The following is an 18,028-nucleotide window of genomic DNA, read 5'->3' on the forward strand; positions in this document are numbered from 1 at the left end:
GCCAGTGACATGTAGATGCTTTGTGTGCAGGTGCTGCTGTGCAGCAGGGGCTCTGTAGGCTGGGCTGAGGGATCAAAACCAGCAGCCGCTGCTTGCGCTGTCCAGTTTTGCCACACATTCTTTAGCAGCCTTGTGGACTGGGACAGAGTTTGACGGGGAGGACATGGACCAGCAGTGGAGCTGTTACAAGGTCAGACTTTCTAGATGCCCTCCCTCAGTCCCCCTTGTCACAGTCCAACACTCGGACCAGGTTCTTGGAGATATCCTGTGGATGGAGGGTATCATCACCCTTAACACCAAATTTACTTACTTGAAGATGGCTGATGTCATACAATATTTCTGATTTGGAGTGATATAAAGTATACTGAAAATGCAACACAAATATAAGTTACACATTGCAGAACACTGCAACTGCAATACACAGTTCAATCACAATACCGGTGTGATTCCTATTACTGGGCCTTATGGTACCCCAACCATCAGCATGCCAGGTGTCCTGAGTCGCTGGGAAGGAACAGGAGGGTTGGTGCCAGCTCAAGGCTATCGCTCTCTTCGAAATTCTTTTGACGGTTGTCTGGGGCTTATAATCTATGCATTCACTCTCCCCATCCTAGTCTGGGCAGCTCAGGGAGACATTCACTCTCTCTAAAGAACTCCGGGAGAAACATTTACACCACCAGTTGATCCACTAACCTGTTGATAGCCGTTTATCTAAATCAAAGGCCACCCTCCAGTCCCCTTTTTGTTGAGCTAAGCTGTCATCTTTGCAACAGCTGTGGCCCATCACACATCATTCCCTGAGCTCATTGCCCTTGCCTATCTCCTCTCAGCCTTACTCTATTTCAGGGGCTTACTGGTCAGTCAGACCCATGTGAAACCAACCCCAAAAACACAAATGCAAGAAAAATGCAAACATCCCTTCCTCAACAAACTGTCAGTGAGTTAGGCTTAAAGCATGCGGTTTAACACCAGCCTTGAATATTTCTAAACAGCACATACCTATTTCGCTACATCTTTTTATCTACTACATAAGCTATGTAGAAACTGTAATGTAAAGGAGGCTAAACAGCGTCAAACTGAAGATATTCAGAAATACTGTTGTCCCAGACCCAACCAATTCACGCACAGGGCCGCGGCCTTTTCCTTCATTCCCCAGACGCGCGGGCAGGGGCGCCGGGTAGAAGCCAGCGCACCGCCTGCGGAAACTAACATCCATAGAGAAGCTATTAACGTATTTAATCATCTAATACCTATTCATGGCTGTGCTGTTAAATGACTGGTGACAACCGTTCGCCGCCCGTGCCCATGGCCACGCGCGGCCGCGGAGCCCCTGCCTCCCCCGGCCTTCCGGGCCGGCGGGTGCCTCGGGCGGGAGGTTTCCGAGCCCGCGGCCGCGGCCGCCCCCTGCCGGAACTACCTTCCCGCTGGTTTTGCTGAAACCCGGCGGCGCGGAGCCGCTGCCCCGGGCTGCCGGCAGCGCAGGCCGGCATTCGCTTCGGGGCTGTTGTTCTGAGACAGAGACATCCTGTTTCACTACGCTGTAGCGTTGTTAGTGTACAGCGAGCCAGGTTAATCTTTATCGATATCAATTCTGTAAACAGATTATTCTTGCAGTGCACTAACTTGACAATGGATTTGACCTGGGCCACTGTTCAGTTGATCTCTGCAGGTTTTTTTTCAGTCCTCCGCCCTCCCCTGCCCAGTGCCAGTACTCCTAAAACCACTAATGATAGGAGAGGGCTTAGCGCTGATTTCCGCTGGACGGCGCATGCATAAACCAGTGTTTTCCCAGGCAAAGCCCTTCATTCACTCTTCAGCAGGCAACGTCTTTGTCAGGAAGAGATGGCTTAAACATTCATGTAAGTTTAGAAAGGATCACCTTAAAACAGACATACACAGATTTTCCAACCAGAAAACCATGTCTTTGGAGCAAGTGAAAGTTTACTTTCTTGTCAAACAGGCTCTGCTTGGGGCATGCAAATTCTGCATTTTCTAATGCAGGTAAGGTATGGTCGATCAGAAGTCAGTATTTTCTGCTGTTCTGTTTGGATTTATTATTTTTTTAATATTAAACTAGACCACCATCAACTCTTATGCAAAGAGAAGTGTTCCTGAAAATTTAGTTTTTGCTTTTGAGAAACCTTCGCCTTCACGGTAAGTATGGAAGTATATAGTATTTAGTATGATGCCTGTTTCCAAAAACAAATATTATATGATCATAGAGGAAGCAAATTAACTAGAAGCCCATATCTGTTTTTTGCTGGGTAACAGTATCCCAGCAATTCAAATACAATTGCTATTGTTTTCCAAAGTGAGTCCCCTGAAATGTAGAGCCAGCAGCTCTCTGTTTTTGAAATTAGGAAAGTGTATGGTTTAAGGATTTGTGCTTTAATTACAGGTTTTCAGGCAGCTGAGATTCTGGCATTATTTTTTGGAGCGCATATGAGTCAGTGTGGTACAGATATGATGGTTTTGTGCTGAATTTTTTTAGAATGCTGGAAATAAAAGTAAGAAAACAAACATTTTTAATTTTACACAATTCATGTTTACAATTCTCACTATTCAATATTTTGTATAAAATCAAATACAATATGCAGTATATTCAAATGAGACACAAATGCATATTGAACTACTTAATATTACAAGATAATATGAAGCTTTATCTTAAAAATACCTTCAGCAAAATAAACTCCCATTCTGTCAATCCAAGTTAAAAAAATATGATTAGAAATATACAATTTAAAAATAATCAGGATGAACAGTACTGATTAGTCAAGAAATTTTAGATCTTGATAGTCTGTACATAAGTTTACGCAAGACAAACAGTCTGCAAACCATTAATATAAAAACTGCAGTGCAACAAACTGGTGAACATCACATTTTTGTTTCCATTTTAATGCACAAGTCTCTACAAATCTTTTTGTTTTGTTTTGTTTTAAATCAACAGCACTTCCTCTGTTGTCTTACTGGGGTAAAAAGACAGGTCTGGGTTAACATGTGAGTTAAGTTATTGATGCTGAAATGGAAGCTAGCAATTTGACCCAAGATATGACATCTTTTGCGTAAGTTGCATACTTTTGAATAAGAGATCAAGGAAGAATCCATCTGCCATTTATTTGAAAGAGGAGAAAGAATTTCTAAGGAAGAACTAATTGACAACAGCAGAAATAACTTACTTCAGCTGCTCTGTGGTACAATGGTGATGCAGCTGCCGCCACATGTTCCATTTTGGCACATCATACTTCACAATTCAAAAAAGATTCAGAAACCAAGGACTCCCTCACCCATGCCCACTCTTCATTCTTGTACTTAAGACAGCTTTGGTATGGTATAATAAAAATGCTAGACAAAGTACTAAAAATTCAGTAGAACAAACTAAGCAATACAATTAGGTGGGACACAATGAGGTAATGAGTTAATTTTCCATATAAGGCTGCTTGGAGAGTTCAAATGTAAAATCCGTTGACATTTATGTGCTTCTCACTAAGATACTGGGTGGTGGAAGGGGTACCCCGAAACACATTCATGCCAAACATGCAGTTTGGTTTAGCTAGAGTTGCTATCGTGTGTGTTTCTGCACTTGCTTTACGCAAACTTACTTCTGATGAACCTGAAAGTGCTAATGGCTCTGCTGGTTACTTTAAAAAAGGCAAATTCAAATTTGGAATTCATAGGGGATGTGAAATAGACTGATTATTTTTTAGGTTAAAAACAGATGCTAAAAGAGGAAGCTCAGCTGAGAGAAGGACAAAGCCAAACACAATAAATATTACTCAATCTTTCTTGTTTTGACTCTTACCCTCTCACCTCACTAGTTCCATCCTTTCTGCCTTTCAATATAAGAATTTTCTTCAAAAATAAACACAGGTTCATATTTGCACAATATACCTATTGTGGTTACTGGTAACAGGTGGTTACCTGTACTTCAGTTTTTGGCCAACTGGCTTACTTAAAAAAAAAAAAAAAAAAGACAAAGAATTTTAATTACTGTATCAGGGTGAATTCTGTCCCTCTCTTTTAGGTGCTTTTCACCTAGATGAAAATGGTGGTGAAGGTAAAGGTTGAGAGGAAAACAAAAAATATTTGGGGTCTGATCCTCAATGGTCCCTTACTTTGCACCACACAAACCTCTTCTGTTTTCTTTGTATTCATATCTGCAAATTTTGACTATCCAAACTCACGGATGCGACCTGTAAACTAACACACTTCACATCCCACTTGCCCTCCAAACTCACGATGCTCTTGCCACAAAACGTTTTCAAGTCTGCGTGTGGTTATTCATATTGATATTCAAAAATCACCAGCCTAACAGAAAGCTTAATTTTAAAAGGATGTACACTGAAATGAGTCACTGAACCTGCCCATTTACATTCATAGAAAGAAAACTCCCCTCCCTTGCAGAGTTAATCCGTATGTTTAAAAACTTCAGCTATTCCATTGCTAACATTTAAGATCTCTCCATTTCTTCTACTTTCTACTGTAAGAGTCACTAAATCAACAGGTAACTACCATATTTAAGGCGATGTGGTAACAGTCCTCATCCAAGGGATATATAGCTATAACTTAAGTTGGCAGACAAGGGTACATCACTTGAAAGCCAGCTTTGAGATTTCATAACGTGAGATGCGGTAGGGAAAAAACCACTGCCACTGTTTGAAGACAGCCATGTAGTGGATGAAAATTTCAGTCCTAGACAGATTCCTCTAAAAATTATGCTGCTTTTTAATAAGAGGTCAGCTGTAGTTTTTGAAGTGTTAATTAGGTGTTAAAAACTATACCCACCCCTGAGTTCCACTACCAATCTCAGTTGTACAGCAAGCTTGTTTTCCCTTTTTGTGTGCTGCATTCGTTAAGTGTCTCAAAGCTAAAGAACAGTGATGTCAACATGTTCTCAGGTGTACCGATAAAACCCAGGGAAAAATCTTACCTGTTAGACACGGTAATGGAAAGTTTCACCTAATAGACTTGACTATAGGAGAAGAAACAGTAATGACATTTCAATATGACAGCACTGCTTTAAATGGTAAGCTGTTTTTCCTCCTGCTTAAAATAATACCAGATTTAAAGCAATTACAACTAGTTAAAAGAGCCATTGGTTGTGAACAACTAAAAATCTGTTACCATTAAAAACAAGTTAATTGCTTATAGTTAGTTTTTTCAAAATTAAACAAACCACACAACCTTTGAAAATAAAGCACTCTTTGGTGGACAATAGTTACTTTGTGTACTCAGTACTGCGGCTTCATAAAAAACTCCATACAAAGTAAGAAAGAATAGCCAGTTAACACAGGAGAGTACCAATACTATAAGAAAAAAGCTTTTGTGGTTGATTTTCAGTCTCAAGTGGAGACTTGAGCCCAGTCTGAATGGACAACAAAGATTTATATGTTTAAAAGCTCCCACCATCTTTTAATTTCTGGTGGTCAGCAGCTAAGTGATTGCCATCACAATTTATACACATGCATCATACGTACTAGCAAGCCCTCTTTATAATAGAGAGCTTAAGTATTTACACCTGAGTCTAAATGTACACAGATTTTGTGGGGTTTGTTTGAGGAGGTGTTAGCACATAAGGAAAGTCTCTACCAAGGATATTGAGAGTCCATTTTATTCTACAAGTACGGAAGAGATTCATCTGTGTCACTTTTGCTGAAAAATGGAGCCGAAGTAATCTTCCTTGAATTGCATCAAGTCCCCTCTAGTCACATCCCCTTCACTCCTGAATATCCTCTTCAACTCTGGTTGCTTATTTGAAATTTAACGCAATACTGTTCTAGTCCTTGGGACGGATTGGCTGCTGAAATAAAACATATTTGAGGAAAGAAGTTAAGTATGTACTCAATATGTATTTCAAGCAAGCATTTCTGGCCAGGTAAAATGAGCAAATGATACTTCAAAGAAAGAAGCAGAAGATAAAAGTCACTGCATTTAAGAACACAGCAATATTGCTTGTAAAGAAAGCACGGACTGGTCTGATCATAGACAATATGAAGAAAGGTTCCATTCCATACAGAAAAGCAACAGAGGATTCAAAGTACCATAATTTCATTAAGCGCATTTGCTGTAAAGCATTCCTTTTCTTTCTCTCCCTCTGAGGTATCAGACTGTAGGAAAAGTAGAAAGAATAGTAAAGAAAAATTAATTTTTTTAAAGCTAGATTTAAGATTACATACAGACAAGCTCTGAAATGCTGCAGGTAGTTTTCAGTGTTTGAACAAGGGTGCAGAAGACTTCTTTACAATTCCCAGCAAAGCAAGAGCATATGAGATCTCTAAAGCATATTCCTCTCTGTTAGTTTTTGTGATATACTTCCCTGGTTAAAAGAAGGAAAGGAGACTATACAATATGTTTTTCATACATTTTCCCCCATACTCCTGATTATTTTTCTGTAATAACTTGATCCGCATTCCCTTCAGCACCTCTACCTACCAAAATTCCTTCACACTCAAGATTTAATTTCTAATCAACTACTTAATAATTCTGTTATGTGTGGTAACACAGAAATGACTGTTTCATTTGTGTCTTACTATGGTTCAGTTCATTTGGATCTGATGTAGGCACCATGTTAAAATACAAACATGAACTTCTCAGTAACTGGCAAATTTACATGGAAGACGTCTTAACTGGAAAAAACAAGGGCATCCACAGAAGATGACCTTGGATAATGCTCCAGTTTTATGATTTCTTGCAGTTCAACAACAGTGTAATTTCAATCACAAGATAAAATGTGTTATGTCCACCAGTACTGATCTTTCATAGATGGCGGCTGATGTCTAGGGATGTTCTGCAAATGAAAAGCAGTGAATGTTATGAATAGGATTAAAATTCCCTAAACTGTCTTTGCAATGGCAAAATAGAGTGCTTTAGCTGCAAATGGCTGTCTTGGCTGAAAAATCAGTCTGGGGGCATTCTATGATAGTGTCTCCAACAGTCTGAAGGATGAAATGGCAAATGAATTACTCAGCTCTGTGGATTATTCTGCGGCAGGATGGGTCGCAAATGTGATTAATTTACATTAAGAGTTGACTAAAATGACCTAAAACATCAACAAATTAAATTAATGTAAAAATACTGCAAGATGTTTCCACTGGAACCCATCAGACCAGAAAATGGAAGAATAAGGGTACACAGTAATGTTGGAAGTTCAGAGAAGGCAACAAGGTCTTGACAAAGACAGATGTTGTTTAGGGCATGATCTCAATTTTGTAATAATAATTCTCCTCTACCCTGCAATCCACTTGGTCCGAAATAGGTCAATCGACTTGAGCACTATGAGGTAATGCAAACCGCACAGACTTCAAGAAATGAAAATAAAGTTAAAAGAGATGAAAAAACAAAGGGATGCTTAAAAAAATGAGTGAGTTTTGCCAAATGCTACAGGAAAAATAAAAGGACGCCTACAACAGTAACAACAAGGTACTGCATTCTAAGTCTACAAAATTGTACAGTCATACCAAAATACCCTCTAGAGGCACCAACACTCAATTAGCCCTCTCAGATGACAAGAGACTTAAGAACTCCAGAACCGTGACATAACTCTTTAGGACAAAATTGATTATTGGATCCAAGCATAAAGTGACTGTAATTCTTTAACCTCAAAAGTCAGAGGAAAAGGAACAGTATATGCAATTAAATATTTGGGGTAGAAGTTTTAGAAAATCCATTCAAACATGAAGTAGTTCATGAAGTTTGAGATCAACCTTATCCTTGGTCTTTGGAGTCATAAATCTGGCAATACACCTAAAGGCTTTCTTTCAAAATAACTGAGATCTATTTTAGGGATGATGTTTCCAACTAAGGATTGGTATTCTCATCTCACACAACACACGGGTCAACTTGGAGGTGTGTTTTCCAAGAACTGAAAATCTCTGTTCAATTACACACGTGCATGTATACAGCTACCAAGAGTTGCAAGGAGCTTAACACTGGGAGAGGCATGAAGAATAAGAACAGCAGGCAGAATCCCATCAGTCTGTTTGGACCAAAACTGACATGGTGAAAACAATGCAAAATGGAGGGAAAAAACCAAACAACCAAAGAGGAAGACCCTGAGAAATACTTTGGATTTTTAGCAAAACATGCATTTCAGGAAAAAGAGATTATTTTTAACATATTGTTATATGAATCAAAATGTAATTCATACAGCTACTGCTAAAAATTCTCTGACTAGAATTTACTGCAGTCTGTTACTGACTACTTCCGTTTCATCACGGCGTGAATTTTTCATGACTTCTGTTACCTTCAAGGTAACAGGATGAGGACAGGGAAAGAAAAGGTCTGTGTGGAAAAAGCTGCACAAGACCTTGGAATTTTCAGAAATATTTATAAATCAAGCTACACAACTACTTTTTATGTTGTTTGCCACCTTTTACTCTTCCCAACAAAAGCAAATCTCTTCAGCACCTGACACACCCATTCAAAAGTTTTTCACTATAAGCACAAGACAAATTCTGGCCCATTGTAACCACTAGAAATTACTTGGAAATTGTTTTAAACTACACTCCCAGGCTCGTCTTTGATAATGACCTGGAATGCTGCTGTAGATGGACATGAACACATCCACACACAAAGAAACATAGTAGTAGTGTGGCCATATGCTTCTGGGCCAAACGGCACTTTCAGTCTTGCACAAATCCATCCAAATTTAAAATTTCATTAAGCTTTACCGAACAGGATCATTCAGCTCATCAGTCATATTCTAAGTACAGAATCTCATAACATTATACATATGCATTTTATACACTTCACCTCTCCACTGCTACTGCATTTCAGTGTCCATCAAATTCCTCTTAGTTCTGACTTCACGTACTGACTGATAATTGACCTAATGCTGTGAGTAACTTTTCCACCTCTAACTCCAGGCAGTTTTGGTAGAGGAAGGCCTTTTTTTGTTACCAAAAATCCCTCACATTCAGTAATTCTGACTCACGTCAGGAATTACAATATTAAATTCTCAAAGTTGAAAAGACTGAGCAACATAAACAAATGCCATAAGCTATAACGTTCCAGATATTCCTAGTACATGACATAAATGATGGAACTGTTTCTCATTTCCCATTGCTAGGAGGAGGAGCTGAACTGTGGCAAGAGCTCCTCTCAGCAATGGATACGCTGGCTCAAAGTATTTGCCTAGAGAATAGTTACTGGATCTGTAAAGAGAGTAACTCTCACCTTTTTAAACTGTTTTTTCTTGCAGCAGACCTGGTAGTTCTTTTAGTAATGTCTGTACTGTCAGAAATGCTAGGTTCAGAGGTTTTATTTTTCTGAACACTGGACTGCAGAATTACTCTGAAAAGAGTAGGAAAAAAAAAGATTATATAAACTGAAAGTTTCTAGGAAAACACTGAAAAGAGGATATTACAGTTGCAACAGAGCTAACAAGTATCAGCTGGCTTTTCACAAATCATTCTGAAAATCAAAGTTTTCTTGCCTGAAACACATCCTTCTCTTTATAACATCCTTATTATAAGTTATTTTATTAGGAGCACAGCAGTTTGTTTTTTTGGTTGGGTTTTTCTTTTTGCTTTCAAAGAAGGGATTAAATTAATGTTTTCTAATTTCCTGTTAGGTTTCTGGAAGACAAAAAGCTAAGAAATTGTATTTTAAATTATTGCAACAAAACAAAAAAGAAGAAAAAAAAAATCTGAAGTGTGCAACAAAAACATACATCGTTTTCCAGACTGACACAGAAAGGAATTTAGAAAAAACCACAAGTGATTCAATTTGTGAAGATCAAAGTCTAAATCTCCTGCAATTAACCATGAGATACTCCCTTCAAATTCAGTAGGTTGGGAAAATCATTGCATATGCTAGCATTTTGAGCTTACAGGAACTTACTACTCCATACTCAGAACTCAGCTTTACACAACAGCTTTGCTGGTTGTGCTCAGCCGCTTCTCTGAAAGACTCTAGAGCAATATACAGACTACTTCCTGAACAGGCAGATAAATCCTACTGTTGCTTACATCATGAACAAAAGAATTCCAGATTGTGAAATGCAAGCAACTCTTTTTAGCCAACAGCCAACTGGTTCATAGGGAGACATCATTGACAACTGGTCAATGGAGTCTACAGATACCTATTTAGTCACCATTTTATACATCTATTCCCTAGTCATTCCATCTGTGCAAGTTTCCAACTACAAAGCTACGCATCATTTTAGAGATTCAGAGCTAAGAGTAACTTAGCTACTAGTGGTTTTTTTCCCCTGCTGTTACTAGACGCAGTGGTTTCACTTGAGTCCATCTGCGTCAGCAAATTATATTAGATTGGAAATCAAAACCTTTATAAGTTTTATAAACTGTAGTCTAGTTGATTAATACTCTGAAAAAAACTGTTTTCAAGGAGTCCTAGATATGAACATAAAACATAATTTTTTGAGCAAAAGTGGACAGACATACATCAGAGAAAATACGAGTATTTTCATACTCACGTAACACATTCACCAAAAACAGAAATGTAAAAAACCCCCACGCTTTCACTGTTTTATATGGGTTTGATACCAGAATTAGAATATGCATTGAAGATAACACAATTTCATCTAAAATCAGTTCTTTACAGCAATAAAACTGATCAGCAACCTTATTTACCACATACTTCCAGGTTGTTTAGCAAATAGATAACTACAGAACCAGACAGTTCAAGTATTTTAAATTTCTACTTGAAGAAATCTCTCTTAATATTCCAGACTTGCAAAATCTTGTCACTTGATTTGCACAAGTGTAAACCAAGCAGTCTTCTCTTCCTCCGAGATAAGATACAAGATTGCAATGGCAAGTACTATCAAAATGCAAAGCAAATTTTACTGTAAATGCAACACATTCAAAGTCAGAGGAATTGGTTATGTGAGAGGTTGAAAACGAAAACCAGATACCTTCAACATCATATCATTCTTCTGTAGACAACACAAATCCTTCTAACAAAAATCTGTTTTGCTTGCATGCCCAAGGTGAAAAGGTTCAAAACCTGGAAGTTCAATAATTTCTATTGTGCTTGTAAACCAGTTCTAACAAGTTCTAATATCAAAGTTCTAATATTGACACTTAAAATTCTCTTTTCAGTGTCACAGTTGTCATAAGATGTGAACAAATTCGGGATACTGCACTTTCAACTAAGCTTTAAAAATGACACCAGTGGTGGAAAAAAGACCTGCATTGTACCTTTCTTCTGTGCCACTAGCAACTTTCATGACTGAATGGAAAGTTACAAAGCCAGCTTAACCCCGTAACATTTAGTCACTGAAATATAAGCATGACCAAATCATGGTGCCTGCTGGTTTATTAGTACTCATGCAGACAGAAATATAGAAAAATCATATTTTCTCCTTAAATCTATACAGTCTCTCTCTGTAGAAAATGCATGTAATGTACATATAAAAAAAAGCAGAAGTTATTGGAATGTGATCTAATGGTTATAACCTTTCTCTTACAGATGTCCATTCTTTCCAGACACCAGAAGTTCAGAAAACAGGTCGATATACATGGCTTAAACCCATATACTTATCTAATATGAACTGGAACACTGTTAAGTGTTAAGATATCATCTTGCACAAACACATAAATAGTCATCTTTTCAACAAATTATAGGTAAGTCCTTACTTTCCACAGAATTTCATTTTATCTGTTCAAAACAAAGAAGGAGAAGAAAAGAGGTTCTAAATGGAAACATGACTCATGAAAATAGTCACCATATATAATTGCACCTTAAAATCAAACCAACCACAACATCATCCTCTTAAGATTGCTCTGTCTGACAAAGGGTAGGGAGAGAAGGAGCTGGCTGATGGGATCAGCTCAGAGCCAGCTGTGAGCATTGTAGAACCTTTAACATCATATGCTCTTCAGTAGATACATCATTTTTACAGCTCAGCGACACACAACTTCACATGGCTAGGCAAGGGTGAAGATTAATTGGAATCCCTGTGAAAAAAACATTTACTGAATGATCAGACAGGCATGTTTAAATCAGACCAAAATTCTAGACTTCCAAGGCTGATAGCACCTCAGGGAAAACAGACAAGGTCCTATTAACACCATCGGTCTCACATGGTGTCACAACTAAACACCCACAGTTGCCTTAGGGCGTAATAGCTGCCAGCTTAGGAGCAGTAACAGCGCTATCAGAGCTTTTATTAGAATGCTACTGCATATATATTTAAGGTAAGAGAATAAACTACCTTTAATGTATGAAATTTTGTTTTAACACAATATCCTGGTTTCAGCTGGGATAGAGTTAATTTTCCTCTTAGTAGCTGTGTTTTGGATTTAGCATGAGAATAACGAGGTAACACACTGATGTTTTAGTTGTTGATGAGCAGTGCTAAGTAAAGGACTTTTCAGCTTCCCATGCGTTGCCAGCAAGCTGCTGGACAAGAAGCTGGCAGGGAGGACAGCAGGACAGCTGCCCCACTGGCCAGAGGGACATTCCAAACCACATGACATCACGCTCAGTACATAAGCTGGGGGCCGTCGGCCACAGGGCGGCGATCCCTGCTCCACACAATCGCTGCCTGGGGACAGGCTGGGTGTCGGTCGTCAGTGGTGAGAAGTTGAATCACTTGTTCACCCTGAGTTTTGTTTCTCTCTTTTTGTTGTTTTCATTACTACTACTACTACTACTATTATTATATTTCAATCATTAAACTGTTCTTATCTCAACCCATGAGTTTTCTTTCGTTTGCCCTTCCAGTTCTCTCTCCCATCCCACCAGGGTTGGGGAGGGTGAGCGAGTCGCTGTGTGGTCCTTGGTTGCAGACTGAGGTTAAACCATGACACACAATTAGACTAGAGGCCTCTTGAACTTTATAGCAGGTTTAACAGACGGGTTTTATAATAGAAATGACATAAGGCCACAGTAGAGGAAATCCTCCCAAAATTTCAGCACCAAAAAAAAAAAAAAATCCCAAAATATATTAGAGAAGGGCAAGATCCTCAGGACACCTGCCTTACTGCTTTCTAAGCATTCATGCAAAATAGCATGTCGTGCTGTACAAGACAACAACCAACTTCCAGAAACACCAGCAGGAAGTGTACCTGATGTACACAAAGGTTTTCTAACTCAATGAAATACGATTTAAAAAAGAAAAAGAAAGAAAAAGCAGAACATTTCCTGAACACAGGCTAAAGGAAGCTGTAATAGCCACACTACTAAAATAGGTAATCCATACATTGTAAGAATTTTTCAGCTCCATTTAATCTGTAATGGAAGCATCACTTGGTAGTCCTGAACCTAATATACTCCTCAAACCACCCTAGTTTATACACTACTTTCTTATTCAAGCTAATATACTGGCCTTTAAACAAATCAAAACCTGCTTAAATGGAATACTGTTTGGGTCAGTAGCATGATCTTTTAAATAGTTCAAAACTTCTTTTCACCATTGAACTCAGTGGGGGGTGGGGGGACAGGTACACCACCAGGACACATAAGCCCAAACCTCACAGCTCAAGACAAAATCCTCATAACTTGAAATGCCAGCAAAGTAATACATCTTGGAGAGAAATCAATCCATGCAACAAGCTCTTTTAAAAGAAAAATGATTACAGTATCCTAGGGAGGAATGAATGGAAGAGGTTACACAGGAGCATGCCTTCTCTGACCTGCGATGGGCATTTTTTTTCTTGCCAAGGCTACCTGTTTTACGAGATCTGTCAAATGCAATATTGCTTTCTCCTTGATCACCTCATGATTTTTAGGAAAATAGGCCTGAGACCTCTATCACTACTCTTCAATCTACAGGGCTCCGGCCTACAGGACTGCCAGGCTAGCGCAGAGAGAGTCATGACCCTGATTGATAATTTCATCCCTTAAGGCACAAGGGACACCAGCTGCATAATGGAGAAAATGTTAGTCTAGCTTTTAAGAACAGCCTATGCATTTTCTCTTCCTGGACATAAACCAATATTGTATGAATGTCAATCCTGGACATGAGGCAGCAGCATCAGTAGCCCAATTGCTTGCATCGTGACACATTTACCTACATCAGAAAGTCTTTTCTCTTTCCCTCTAGCAAGGGGGTTTTTACACAGAACACAGAAACCATAAGAGAAAGAAAAGATGATAGTTGAGTGAAACTGATCTTACAGTACAAGAAAACGAAGGACAGATTGTTTCATTTTTTAACCAGTGTTTTAAGTTTAGCTTTTTAGTCTGTGTTTAGAAGTCTGAAGTCTGACTTCCGGAAAACACTGAGACAAGAAATACTGCTACATTCAGTGTAGAACTTTGAAAATAAGCCTCTCATTTAAGTATGTACTTAGACAAAGTTAGGTGCCAATGAATTAAAACACCTAAAGTGATCTTTGGGAGAAAAAAACCCACCAAAACCTAAAGAATAGATTAAGATGACCTCAGCTAAAGCTAATAGGATAACTAAGTTGTCTACAAGTCTGCCAGTTCTCATTCTTTAGTTATTAGGTCATTTACTTCAGCAGAGTATTTTAAAAGTGCTTTTTAAAAGTGCGGACAAAAAGTTTCAAGGCCAAAGGTAAGAAGGATAGCAATCTTAACCTTAATGTTCTGCCAGGAGTGAATGCCTTTTCTTACTTAGTACTCTGATGTAAAACACGTTTTCTGACCTATTTTCCCTCTGAGAGCACCAAAGTTTCAAGCATTCACCCAAAGTAACCATTTCACTTTGAGGGGGGGCGGGGGGATGGAGTAGCTCCAGGGAGACAGGGTAGCAAGGAAAAAAATCCTGTTTGGGTTTCCCGGCAGTTCTGTGTGTTGCTGTAGTTTTGTTTGGCCAAAAGATGGAAGTTGTCATTTGATGAAGATATTGCTCTCTTTTTAAGTGGAAGTGAGGCACAGGAATCACTGCTGCCACTCCAGCAAAAGCAGAGTGGAAAAGTGAAAACTGTACTCAAGGAACTAATATGTTTTTAATTCTTTACTCAGCTCCTGAATTCAAGTAACAGAAAGAAGGAATTTAACTAGCCTCATAAAGCTCTATAAAAAAATAATTGAGAACAAAAGAAGATGAAACCTGATTGGCTGAATAAACAAGTGAGCCTTGACCTAATAACTGCAACCTGCCTCATCTTCTGTTATGTTAAAAAGATAAAAAGAAGTCCCATTTTACTGCCTCTTATGGCATATAATACTATACTCTCTTAATAAAAACAAAGACCTACTGACATTTCTAACAAATTTGAATTCCTGGCATTTCACGTGAGTAAAGCCATCCTTTGGGAAACTAAGCTCCTTTGCAAGTTCATGAATTTCAAAGTAAAACTGGAGCTAACACTTCATTTGCACTACGCAAAGGTTAGGATCATATTTTAAAGCAGTACTTCCTTTTTACAAATACAGTTTTTCTTGTATAGTTTTGTCTATTTGCAGAAGCATGCAGAGAAGGAAGGCTTCAAAATTATAAATTATCCTAATTATAAAAGCTCTGCACCTTTTTGTATTGCAAGCCAGCCATAAAAATCACTTGTTTATTCCAAATAATATATACGAAAACACAACAAAGCCAGAGCAGTGAAATTTACTCTTGCAACAAAGCCAGTAAGAAACATGATATGAAAACATGCATTTATGAGACATACTAGACAGAAAGCGTGAGCTATTGTAGAGAAATGGAATGGGACACTTACACAGTGGCTCTCTCTCAGGGGGGTCCTGATGGTTACTATGTTCTTAAACCATCTAGACAGAATAGCAGGCTGGGCAGAAGGGAGCCACATACAATCCACCAGATGACAATGCTACACAGTGTAGACACCAGCATAGCTAGGAGCCATCTAAAAAAGGGGTTGGAGGGGGAGGAAAAGATGAACAAAAATTCAAAAGCAAAAGCTATTGCTGCATTTTAGCTTGTTTCAACTTCTTCAAAAGCATATTGCTCTATAACTATCGCCAAGCATTTTCTTACTTTCCATGACGGTAACAATACATGCAACCATAAATTAAATTGCCACATGTAGTATCCATGTGTTGCTGGAATCAAAGCAAATTGTCTGAAATCCTCACTGAAGTAATCTATTCAAAAGAAAGTCTGTAACACTTTTTCGAAAATAAGTGCATGCTCGAGCAGTACATCTCCGACCATTTGCTGCCATCTCTTCTGCAGTTTTATCAGCCTGTAATTCACACTTCCTACTTCACAGTCATGTGTTTTAATACTAAAACATTACATCAGAGCCAGATCAGTCTGTAGGAACCAACAATTTCTGCAAACACCCAGTTGATGGGGTACATTACCTTCCTGTGTTCAAAGTAGCAAAAGCTAATTCATAATCCTTTGCCAAACGTGCAGAACATTGCAAATTAGAACATATACAAAGCATCCACCCATCAAAGCATATAGAGTTTATGCAACCAACTGCAATAAATATTAACAAACGTTATACACAAATCTCTTGCAACTTAAATGTAAGCAAAGCCTCTAGTTCTCAGACTGTAATTGCCTCAGCTTCCAGTGCTCTTATTTTGCTTTTTCTTTTTTTTTTTGTGAAATATAACTATGTAGAGGATTTATAAACTTATTGTTTGCTTAGATGAAATGAATCAGTTTCACTGTAAGATTAAATATTTTTAACAATCTGAACTAAAAGGGGAAAAGACTGGCACCTCTTCTAGTAGGGAAGACTTCTGGCTCAGGTAGGGCAGCTAAATATTCCTAGTGATATTTTGGTTTAATAATAGTAACACAAAGAATCTAAGAAGTTATACATTCATATTTCACCAAATTATTTCAGTACAAACTGCAAAACATACAGATAACCTCGGGGAACAGGAGGAGGGAAATTGCAACTCCCTGTGCCACAATGCACACTACGAAAAACAACTATAAGCTCTAGATCAGTTATTTTAATTCTACAGAAGTGTAAGGTAACTAGTTTTAATTACAGCAGACATGTTGCATAATGCTTCATGAATGGAATAATATTTTAATAGCTGATAGGCTTTCTGCATATTAAGACAATGGCTCTGAATGGATTATCATACAGTCTACATTCATTCTATGGAACACAGAATAAATGAGATCTTTCACAACCTTTATTACATGCCTGAATGTACCTTTTACAAAAAATATTATGAAATGGAAACTAATGCACTGTGTACCTTAGAAACTAATATGCAAGGCAGCTGTTTTTTACTGTACTATCTGAGGTACTGAGGTGATGTGGTTTTTTTCATGTCAGGTTTTTTTTTATGTCACCTGGGTACAGGCTTTGCTCTGAATCTGTTGTTTCTTGTATGATTGCCTGTGTAAGTGCGGACCATGAATAAAAGAGAATCTTTTAAAACAAAAACAGGATTCACACATAGTAATTTGTGAGGGTTTCCAAAGACACATTCCTTTGCCTTGAACACATTCGCACTACATACCACTCACGTTTTCTAAAAGCCTGATAACAGTCTGGTCTTAAAAAAAAAAAAAAAAAGAAAAAGAAAACAGCCATTAGCTAGCAGCACCATCCTCTACAGAAAGAGAGCACAACAAAAGCCAAGTTGCCTTTGGTCTGTAACTCTGGTGCTGCTACTTGCAAAAATCTGACAGCCAGGGGTCAGCACTCCTCTCCTAGCAATCAGGTGAAATCCAGATATGACTTGCAAGTCTTGCATTCTCTTGTAGTTTATTTAAGGTCAGACACAGTTTTTCTACCTACAGTTGCTTACAAACTACAGCAGATGCAAAGGTGACCACAAACTTTCTTTTACAGGTGGTGTTTCAGTACTTGTCCAAAATAGAGAGACTAGCATACCAGGTTCCCTGACAGAAATGCACTCCTTTTGAATTTATTTACTGAAATAGTGCTATCCCCTGCTTTCCACATCTACCAGCCATTATCCCAAATCCCACAGGATTTAGGGAAAGTTCCTCTCCAAGGAAGAGGAAATGGAAGGAAGCTAAAGATTCTTCTTTCAACTTTTCTTCTCAGGTAGCTGACTTTACTTCAAAAAACAGCACATACCTTATTTCAGCCAGTCAAACACCACCACAAGGAGTCATATTCTTCCATTTTTATACTACCACAGGAAAGACAAGGGCATGTTTGTGATTAAACTAGAAGTAAAGCAT

At 38.4% G+C, this 18,028-nt stretch overlaps 1 protein-coding gene across 13 annotated transcripts in view; it reads right to left on the reverse strand.

The window, feature by feature from the left end:
- Positions 1-18,028, reverse strand: part of CDC14B (cell division cycle 14B) — a 51,649-nt gene that overhangs the window by 1,095 nt on the left and 32,526 nt on the right. For 2 of the 13 annotated variants that reach the window (XM_064438815.1, XM_064438817.1), the window contains exons 13-14: positions 9,172-9,288; positions 5,835-6,104 (exon numbers count right to left, since the gene is read on the reverse strand). The exons of 1 other annotated variant lie outside the window; for it this stretch is intronic. In XM_064438815.1, the coding sequence (XP_064294885.1) occupies positions 5,894-6,104; positions 9,172-9,288 (328 nt within the window). In that variant the 3' untranslated portion in view covers positions 5,835-5,893. 10 more of the 13 variants (XM_064438820.1, XM_064438819.1, XM_064438818.1 and 7 more) reach the window with 10 other exon arrangements.

This window comes from Phalacrocorax carbo, chromosome Z (assembly GCF_963921805.1).
Source record: "Phalacrocorax carbo chromosome Z, bPhaCar2.1, whole genome shotgun sequence".
NCBI lineage: Eukaryota > Metazoa > Chordata > Aves > Suliformes > Phalacrocoracidae > Phalacrocorax > Phalacrocorax carbo.